Source organism: Chenopodium quinoa, unplaced genomic scaffold (genome assembly GCF_001683475.1).
Source record: "Chenopodium quinoa cultivar QQ74 unplaced genomic scaffold, ASM168347v1, whole genome shotgun sequence".
NCBI lineage: Eukaryota > Viridiplantae > Streptophyta > Magnoliopsida > Caryophyllales > Amaranthaceae > Chenopodium > Chenopodium quinoa.
This window is the reverse complement of record NW_018744497.1, coordinates 131,932-142,212: the sequence shown is the minus strand read 5'-3', so window position 1 is coordinate 142,212 and position 10,281 is coordinate 131,932. Positions and strand designations below refer to the sequence as shown.

Genomic DNA, 10,281 nt, shown 5'->3' with positions numbered 1-10,281 from the left:
TAATCATCTTTTACTTCATTCTTTAGTATGTTTCAAATTGTTCGTAACATGTTTACTCTATTTTTGGCATATTTCATTTACTATCTCAACTCTCATAACATTTACACTATATTTTACTTTAATTTACTCATTTTACAATTTCTTACTACTTTATTCAAGTTTTTTCTTACACCATCCAATTTTTAAAACTCTCGTATTTGTGGAAATAGTAAAATTTATACCTAAAATATCAATACAGTACAATTCTAATAAGATGATATGCATGTTACATTTAATATTTTTGTCTCAAAAGACAATACTTCGTACTTAACTAATTTATTGCAAAAATACATATGCCGCATTATAAAAAAGCAAAGAAAGTTCATGGATTACTTTAACTTTTACTCGTATTTATAAGAATCAAGGTTGGTGAGGTTGTAGCACCTTCACCTCTCAACCTCAAGGTGGGTTCGGTTTGTTTACTATGAAGAGTAGGTGATAGCTTGGTCTTTGAGTTTTTTCCACTATATTATTAGTTAAAATTATAAAAAGATAAACTTTTAGAAAATGTATATTAGGAGTAATCTAAAAAGTTCATATTTTTTCTTTTATACTCCGTATAAATTATGATCAGGTTTAAATTTGTTCATAATAAAAAGTAATATGGTTATTGTGGGGTAAATGATTCAAGCTTTCAAGAACAAAGGTAGGATGTATTGTCAAGTATCTTAATAAAATAGAATTTGTAATGAAATTTGCAATCACTTGAAAAGCAAGTAATTCTATTAAATGATAACGACCAAATTGGGCTAAAATCACATGCAAAATTATTTAAGAATCAATAATAATGATACAATCACCATTGTGAATTTGTGATTCCAAGATATACTGTTTTTTGGAAGGATCTACAATACAACGGAAGTTCGGATAACATAGACCATAGAAAAAAGGAGATATGTATTAAAAGATATGTATAGTAAAGAAACCACAAATAGAAGGCAAAAATGACGACACTACCCACTTTGAGTGCACTTATAGCTTTGGAGGAAGACATCATATTACAATCAAAGAGATTTTATTTTATTTTATAATTAATCTATTTTTTTTTTATTAATTTTACTAGGTTATCCTCGTACGATGCGCGGTTAGAATTAATCTTTCTTGTAATTTATTTATGTTACATTACATTGTATATAAAGATTAAAATTAAATATAAAAATAATTTACATTTAAGGATATACATGAACCACATTATTTACAATTAATAATTGAAATAGTCGAAAAAAAAATTATTTATGGATGCATATTAATGAAATGTGAAGAAAAAAAAAAATATAGTATACAATTAGCACAAATGTCATCAACATTATTATTTTAGCTTCCAACAATTAATCGTTTTTATTTTATAATTTTTATTTTTTAGTCCAAATAAATATAATAATTTTCAAATCAATAAAAATAGAGTAGTTAGTTCAACTTTAAAAAAATAAAAAATAAAAATGATGTCATTAAAGCATTTAGACAAGAAAATATTTTATAAGAAAGCGACATGTGTATAATTTTAGAAAAAGATGATAGTTCAGCATATTTTGTTTTAATATTAATTAACAGTTTTTTTTATACGAGTATATTTTTATTTTAGAGGGGGATTTTAAGAGGTAGAAAGAGGTTGGTCCCACTATTAATTTCAAGTTTCAACCACGAAAATGAAAGGATAACTTAAAATAAAATAAAAAATTAAATATTAAAGAAATTAAAATGGGGCGGCAAAATTAGTGAAATGTTAATGAATAAAATTGCAACCTTTTTTCAGCTCCAATAAATAGGCTACAACCCCATCACTTCAAGAACCCATCAGTTCTAACTTGAGCACCATCTTTCTCTCACTAAAACTTGAGCTTTCTCTTTCTAAAATACATAAAATTTCCAACAAATTTCATTTCTTTTTTGAAAGTTAAGAAATGGCAAAGGATATTGAAGTAGGAGGAGATCACAGAAGAGAGTTAGCAAAAGACTATCAAGACCCACCACCATCACCATTGTTTGATGCAGAAGAGTTGGGTAAATGGTCATTTTACAGGGCTTTGATTGCTGAGTTTATTGCAACAATGTTGTTTTTGTACATCACAGTTTTGACTGTGATTGGGCATAAGAGTCAGAATGCTGCTGATCAATGTGGTGGTGTTGGTATTCTTGGTATTGCTTGGGCTTTTGGTGGCATGATCTTTGTTCTTGTTTACTGCACTGCTGGTATTTCTGGTATGTTTTTTACTTCTTTTGCGATTTTCCTTGTAAGTTAATTGTCACGTTGATAATGTACTTAAATATGAATGGAGGTAGTAGCTTATAGTCACGGCCTTGTTTAGCAAGCGGTTGTTAGCTGTGGTAATAATTATTAGCGGTGGGATCAACATTAGCCGTATGCTATGAAAATAGATGATTTAACTATAAGTGTTTTACAAAGTAGTTGTCAACTAGTTATTATTCATTATAAATGTTTAGTTAGTAGTAATTTCGTAAATAAATCAACATAAAATTTCAGTCAGTATGACATTTTAATGAATAAATGAATAAAAATAGAGTCCACATTTAAGAAAATAATTTAATTTATTTATAAGAATATCACTAGATAGTTTTTTTTTTTTTTGTTTATAGTGAATTTTCTCAGTAGATAGGACTAATAAAAGAGACATAACAGTCTTTTTAATCATGTAATAGTGGTTTATCTACTTTTTTACTTTCAATACACAAATTAAAAAGGAAACCAGACCCTTCAGAAAACATACAGTAGAATTTATAGAATTTGGTAGATGATTAGATATTGATTGTACTTGAAAGTTACCCATACAAGTATATTTGTAAAGTGTTAGATAATTTGTCAAAGTTTGCTTTGAATATACTTCCAATATATAAATTAGTTTAGAAATATTGAAGAATTAATTATAGCAAAGGAGTAAAAAAACCAAAAGAAAGTGACTCAATCATCTGACTTTCAAAGTTACAGTGAAATTTATTTTAAGCATGATGTTTTAACATGTTAGTTAATCAGTAATATGCTGGTTTGTCAATGCTTAACTGGTAGAAGTTACTTCTCAAGATAATATTTTCCTACTTGTATATATTACAAAATGAAAAGTTAAATATCAAGATAACATTATAAGATAAACACTCGTATGTGTTTTTTCTTAGATTTAACTCGATGTGGATCTTCAAAATTTAACTATTTATATATGTACATAACCATATTAATGTTGAATACATAAATTTAGTACAAAATTGTCATACTAGAAATTTCTAACAAAATAGTGTTACAGAACATTAATTAAAGTTTAGCACATAATTGTCATACTAGAAGTTTCTAATAAAATCGTGTTCAAGTACATTTGGTAAAAGTTTGGTAGAGCCTAAATAATCAATTATTAGTGTTACTTTTATTGGTGTCAATTCTAGTTGTCTCTGAATTTGACAATTGCGCATGTGTATGAACAGGTGGGCACATTAACCCAGCGGTGACTTTTGGGTTGTTGTTGGCCAGAAAACTCTCACTAGTAAGAGCCGTTCTATACATGGTGGCTCAATGCTTAGGAGCCATTTGCGGTGTTGGACTGGTGAAGGCCTTCCAAAAATCATACTACACTCAGTATGGAGGTGGTGCCAACACTCTATCCGACGGCTACAGCAAGGGAACCGGATTGGCTGCTGAAATCATCGGTACATTCGTTCTTGTCTACACGGTGTTCTCCGCCACTGACCCTAAGCGCAGTGCTAGAGATTCCCATGTTCCTGTAAGTTACCTTCACAGTTTAAAAATAAGACCTTAGCTTAGTCAAATGGTTTACTTTTTCATTGCAACAAAAGTGATTGTTGGCTAACTTGTGCAAAAACTGTTAGGTCTTGGCACCACTCCCAATTGGATTTGCAGTGTTCATGGTTCACTTAGCCACCATCCCTGTTACTGGCACTGGTATCAACCCTGCTAGAAGTTTTGGCGCCGCTGTCATCTTCAATGGCAAACAAGCGTGGGATGATCAAGTACGAACACGTTATTAATACTACATTACTTAAATAGTTGTATCATATTGTAATACTTCAAACTTATATGCTAATCTTTGCTCCTTTTTTTTCCTAATGTAGTGGATTTTCTGGGTCGGACCAATGATCGGGGCTGCCATTGCTGCCATCTATCACCAATATATCTTGAGAGCTGGTTTCGTCAAGGCCCTAGGATCATTCAGGAGCTCCTCCAATATGTGATCATCGAACTTTCTCGTTTTTGAAATTCCTCATCAAAAGCATGGTTTTTGGCTATAATGAGGATTGTTTGGTGTATTTAAGCTCTTCCATTTATGCCTAAAGAGTAAAAAGAGGTGTTGAGTTATCCAAAAGTTGTATATAAGATTTTAATTTTCATTTTGGTTGGAAGAGCATGTCATTGTTTGCGTCTAGGCATTACTTTCAGTGGATGCCATTTTCTATTTGCTTTTTTTTTTTTTTTTTTTTAATCTTTTCACTTCCACTGTTGTACTCCGGTTTCTACTTAATTATGAATAAGTGTTTTAAGTTTATCTTTAGTAATCTACTTTACTTATTTACGTCAAATTCGAAGCACTACTTTGGTTATTTAAGAATTCACTGAACTATAAATATGCCAGCTTGCTAATTAGGTAAAGTTCTGGGAAATTGAATTATGAGTTAACTCTTAGGTGTTGATTGTTTGAACAATGGTTAATTGACCATTTTGTTGTAAATCCGATACCAAATGTTGGGCCGTTCTCGGTCATATAACAGCACTCGTACCAGCTCCCCAGATTAGTTCAACAATAACATGGAATAACATAATCTAATAATCCTAATATAATATGCTCAATATTATGCAATCAATATATGAAGATGATGCTCACAAGGTCCGACAGCAACACTACAGTATTATAGATGAAACGATTAGCATAACTAGGAAATAAAACATCTAAGGAATCGAACACTCTAAAATCTGTAAAAAAAATCAACCAAAAGGATCTTTACTCACATTCACCTATTTGCCAAGTGAATCATAAAACATTGCAGGCTGAACAGAAATAGAAGTTCTGCTAGGTAATCAAAGCTAATACAAACTATGGAGCATTACGATCAATCGTATCAATTGATAATGGGAGATTACTTAGTTTCAAGATCTTTGACCCACATTAACTCAAACAAGAACCTAATATTTCTTCACTTGCAACTATTAAAGTTAATCTGAACCACAATGAATACGATTCTGCTAGGAAAACATGCTCATATAGCCATTAAAACTACTAGCAGCAATTTTGTATCTATAAATGGCACATGAACAATCGATTTATGAATACCTGAATTGTTTAATGTACATGGTAAAGCACCGTTCTACAATGACTGATAAGAAATAGTATATTAATGATTCTCAGGTAATAGGTGTATCGGTTTCAGTGGAAACAGTTTAAACATCTAGACTCCCAGTTAGTTGGCAGAAATTAACGTTTTACCCAGAAGAGGCTCAGAATAATCTACAAGTTACCTCTTCAAGAGCACACAGAGGAAATAAGCACAACTATTAAGATATTTACTTAGCTGGTGTAATTTGAGGACTCATCCTATGTTGTTAAAGCAACTATCATATGTTGTTTGGTAATGAACATCTGGTACGCACCTCACCTTGAGAGCCAGTGAGAAATGCAAGATTGGACATCTTCAGCATTGACTTAGAAAATTCTCTGCGGAAGGTTGAACCGTCATCTGAAGCAAAGACTTCGACCAGCTTAGCTGTCCTGGGATCTGCCATCAGTTGTTGGTCTGCATAAAGTAAACCCCGTCCCATAATCAAGCCCTTGTAATAATGTGCGTCAAAACCAGAGCCTGAGAAAATAAATGGCGCCAAGGACTGATGGAAAGGCAAGCCAGATGCAGATTCTATCAAGTTCCTGAGTCTGGACGGAGAAGGACTGGGGGATGCATCTGCATTACATATTCTTTTCAACTCAAGCAAGAAATCTGCAGGAATTGTAGGATCAGGTTCTCCAGTGCCTTTGAAGTTGGATAATCGCCTTTGAATGAATTCACATCCAATCTTTCCAATGTTGTGCGCCCCTTCAAGTACAAAATAATTAAGGTAAAATTAAAAAGAGATTAAGAATATTAACTAAGAGATCAAATTCTAACTTTAGGTCATTAAGAAACAGGAGGCAATCAAGGTGACATACCCAAGAGGCTAACAATTTCTTTCTCATTGAAACCCTTTTGTGAAAACAAATCCAGCATCTCCGTTATGTTACTGTCTGGTCTTGGTATCTGCTGGTTAGCTTCATCATAATATGATGCCTGGCTGTCTCTTCGTCCAGTAAGGATAGGGAAAAATGGTCCTCCAGACTGCATTCAAAGAAAGAACAGTGAAAAAAAATAAGAGAAGGAAATGATGGCCTCGATGCAAACCATAACAACACATAATTTTATTTTGAATGATGATGGACAAAGCCCTCCAGCAAAAAAGTCAAGATAAGCACATCTGAAATAACAATACTAGAAAGTTTAGACAAGCTGTTCTTAAGAGCTAATAGGAAAAATTACATCACTGAGACATACTTTTTAAGCATTAACAGGCTTAATTGAATTATTCAACAATAAAGCTAAGCCTCAGAATAGCAGCCTAGACGCCAATCAACTACCAAATGAAAGAAAACTAACAGAATGTATTTTTGAGAGTGAATCCAACCTCAAACAATGTTCCTCCTACTAAGTGATACATGCCATGAACAGAAAGTTAAAAAAATTGCCAGTAGCAATAACAGATGACAACTAAACTTCATGATTAAAGTATAACTAAGACCCAGTAAGGTACATATACAAGTACATGGAAAAAACAGGGAAACTAATAAAAAATATAATTGAGGATGAATACTGAAAAATAAATGATTTACCACAAATGTGATGACTAATAGAATGCATTGATATGTATGCAATAGCAATATAGCATATAAGACTTGTAAGAACATAAAGTCATATCCTGCCAACAGATGAAGGTAAGCAACTTAAGAATTAAGTTATCCTACACATCCATTATCTAATCTGCCAGCAGATCTCAGTTTTGAAATAAATCGAGCATCCTAATGAACGAGAAACTGAACATATAATTACCAATCTGTCAACATTACTGAGTTGAGCACGACAATACTGCAACTCGAGATTTTTTTAAATCTTCATGGACAAAATAACAAAATGAAAGTACTGACGAGTATCAACTGAACTCACATAATCTTATAGCAAAGGGACCACAAATCTTAATTTTTACTCGTATACATCCCCCACAATTAAGCCAATTGATGCTTCTACATCAATTATTAGAAGATTTGTGCAAGAAACCACAATGTATCACAACAAGAATGGCAATAATCACAGGACAATTAGCTGCTTTATACACACTACAAAGACGAACTAACAGCAGTTGCAAACAAAAGATGATTACCAGAATAATGGCATCCCTAGTGGCCAGAGAAATGATGTCAGAACACGAAACAACGCCAGGGCACTCGGCTTCTAATGCTTGTTTGATTCTATCAATGATTTCGAGACCCTTGAGCGATTGATTTGGAAACGCATTCCTCTCAATGAAATGACTTTGGTTTCCATTACTATCATCTAAAAGCAGAGAAGCATCACAACCCTGAAGCAATATAATTCCCAACAAATTTCAATATCAAACTGAATAAACATAGCTCATTTCCAATAAGTTAAACTTTCGTATTCTACACATTAATCTGAACTTCAATCAACAGAATTTCTTCATAAATTTCAATCAAAAACTCAGAAACGAAAAAATCAAGAACAAAAACGCAAAAATCACATACTCGACTACATTTCAATCATCAAGAAACCCTAGGTTATATTACTGACGAAAAATCGGCAAATTTCTACAAGCTCAATAACATTTCGAACATCAGAAAACCCTAGCAACAATAACGAAAAATCAGCAAATTTCTAACAACTCGAATGCATTTCAGACATCACGAAACCCTAATTGACCACAATTTTCAAAAATTAACACAAAGAAACGATAATCAAATAGAAATTCGAGGATTATGAAAGAGAAAGAGAAACCTGAATAAAGCAATCATGAAACATGAGGCGAAGAAGCTGAGCGGTGGCTCTACTATCGACGGCGACAGTATTCTGCATGAACTGGAAGACGACGCTTTCGGCATTGGGGCAGCTAAGGCGATAGAAATCGTAGAGAAGATTCAGCTGCTCGGAAGCTTGAAGCAAGCGTCGATGAGAGAAATTAGCGTCGAGAAGAGGAGGGGAAGATGAATCGCCGACGGAAGAGTTGACGCTGGACGGTCGGAAAGCGACGAAGAGAAGCGTCAATGGAAGGAGTGAAAACCAGTAGAGGTTTCTCGGAACCGCCATTGTTGTTTGTTTTGAAAAGCTTGAAATTGGTTTTAAAAGAGAGAATTTAGGAGGGAAAAAATAAGACTTTTACGGGAAGATTGTCATCAATCTTTAGTCTACAGTTACAAGTACGGAATTATCATTAAAGGCATGTTTTATTTGACTCATTTTCATCATTTACTCCTTTCATTTCATATTAATTGCAACAATTTTCTTTTATATCCGTTTCATATTAATTGCAATTCTTTTATACAAAATATTTAGAAATGACTCGCCATTATTTTATAAAATCTCTCTCCCACTAACACCATTTTCACAAATATTTTATTATTTATCTTTTCTACCAATCCCACCTACACTACCTTATTTTTTATTATTATTTCTCTCTCTTACTAAAAATATTTTATACTATAGGAAAAATTGCTCGGAATAATCCGACCTTTGCCTCATCCGCCCAAAATAATCCCACCTTTCGTTATTTTTTAATAATCCGACCTTTAGCTTTATTATTAGTTGTCTCCGGTGACCGCCTTCCTCTTGTCCTTCCTCGTCATTTTCACGGCTAACTGTGTAGATCGAGAAACTGGAGGTAAAAGAAGGTGGTGGTGGGTGGTTAAAAGAGGAGGTGGTGGCGGCGGTGGTAGTGGTAGTGATGGGTGGTAAAGGTGGTGTTGGTGGTGGTTTAGAGAGAGAATTGTTTTTAAGAGAGAGAAGAGGGAGTGAGGGTTTGGGGGGTAATTTTTTTTTTTAATATAAGGGAAAATTTATAAAATATATTTAATTTTGCGGGTGTTAGTTGAAAATTCGAGGGCGATATTTAACAACAAACAGCAAAATAATCAAAACATCCTAAACCCAGATTCTGGCACCCCCCAACCTCTGCCCCTCTACCCATTTCCGGCCATCATCTCCCTTCCCCTCCCCTAATCTGATCACCAACTCCCTTTCCCTTCCCGATTCCAGCCACTCCCTCCCTTCCCCTCCCCGTTTTCGGCCGACCCGACCCCAGCACTAGCCCGCAAAGCCACCAACAAACAGTGCTACTGCTTCTCCTTTGCAAACGCGCCACCCACAAACCCGCAACAACATCATAACCAATCTACCCGCAGCAACACACCTAACAGACCCATCGTCAGAATCAGTTGCCACCCACCACAACTGCACCAACAACCGCCGGCAGACACCACAAAATAGAGTAGTCGCTTCGAAGCCCTCAAATCAGCCCCAAAATCGCAAATTTAACCCATCACAACCATCACTCCTAGGGGAGAGGGACAATTTCGGTGGGTGGGCTGGGCAGAGGAGGTGGTTTCGGTGGGTGGGCTGGGTAAGGGAGGTGGTTTCGGTGGTGGGTCTACCGGGGAGAGGGTGACCGTTGATTTTTTTTTTTTTCAATAATTTGATTGATTAATTTTTCTTTTTTTTTTATTTTAGACTAATTGAGTGGTGACACGTGTGCAAACAATTCCAAGTCACAAATGGTAACTTGTTTAGCCGGTTTTAAGTCACTTGGGACAATTGGAAACAAATAAGATTGCAGACACGGAAATTTTATGAGTGTCATACATTAAATTTTTTTTTTTGAAAGATGTCATACATTAAATTAAATAAATTAACTTGGGTTAAAGTCGTATTAATGATTCATTTTAATTATTTTTGGCTCACCTAAATAAGTAATCCGAATTAATCAAATACAATTCGGGTTATAAAATGAATCAAATGGACCGGTTAAAAGACTTCTAAGTCATTAAATGGGCCAAGCCCAAACCTATTAAGTCCAAGGGGTTTTTATCTCCTATAAATACACTATTCCGTTTGAGTTTTATGAGCTCTTAGGAATAATGGCTTCATCTTCTCAACTGATGAACGAAATTCACGTGAATACAGGTTGACATCATCAAACAT

General features: G+C 34.1%; 2 protein-coding genes across 2 annotated transcripts; one reads left to right on the top strand and one right to left on the bottom strand.

The window, feature by feature from the left end:
• The first annotated feature begins 1,813 nt into the window (after positions 1-1,813).
• On the top strand, positions 1,814-4,550 carry LOC110697673 (probable aquaporin PIP2-5). The gene is made up of 4 exons (XM_021875052.1): positions 1,814-2,238; positions 3,469-3,764; positions 3,871-4,011; positions 4,114-4,550. Exons 1-4 carry the CDS (start codon positions 1,941-1,943, stop codon positions 4,231-4,233), a joined length of 855 nt encoding a protein of 284 aa, XP_021730744.1. The 5' UTR covers positions 1,814-1,940; the 3' UTR covers positions 4,234-4,550.
• A 582-nt stretch (positions 4,551-5,132) lies between these two features.
• LOC110697672 (peroxidase A2-like) lies at positions 5,133-8,467 on the bottom strand. The gene is made up of 4 exons (XM_021875051.1): positions 8,086-8,467; positions 7,454-7,651; positions 6,195-6,360; positions 5,133-6,081 (listed from the first exon to the last, which is right to left on the bottom strand). The coding sequence occupies exons 1-4, from the start codon at positions 8,392-8,394 to the stop codon at positions 5,609-5,611; spliced, it is 1,146 nt and encodes a 381-aa protein (XP_021730743.1). The 5' UTR covers positions 8,395-8,467; the 3' UTR covers positions 5,133-5,608.
• Positions 8,468-10,281: the final 1,814 nt, after the last annotated feature.

Bases quoted from the DNA above. Each gene is read 5' to 3' on its own strand.
- LOC110697673 (XM_021875052.1), top strand. From the start codon at position 1,941: ATGGCAAAGGATATTGAAGTAGGAGGAGATCACAGAAGAGAGTTAGCA. The intron at 2,239-3,468 runs GTATGTTTTTTA...GTGTATGAACAG, and splicing joins CTGCACTGCTGGTATTTCTG to GTGGGCACATTAACCCAGCG. The intron at 3,765-3,870 runs GTAAGTTACCTT...AAAAACTGTTAG, and splicing joins CTAGAGATTCCCATGTTCCT to GTCTTGGCACCACTCCCAAT.
- LOC110697672 (XM_021875051.1), bottom strand. From the start codon at position 8,394: ATGGCGGTTCCGAGAAACCTCTACTGGTTTTCACTCCTTCCATTGACG. The intron at 7,652-8,085 runs GTTTCTCTTTCT...ATATTGCTTCAG, and splicing joins TTCATGATTGCTTTATTCAG to GGTTGTGATGCTTCTCTGCT. The intron at 6,082-6,194 runs GTATGTCACCTT...TTGTACTTGAAG, and splicing joins AGAAATTGTTAGCCTCTTGG to GGGCGCACAACATTGGAAAG.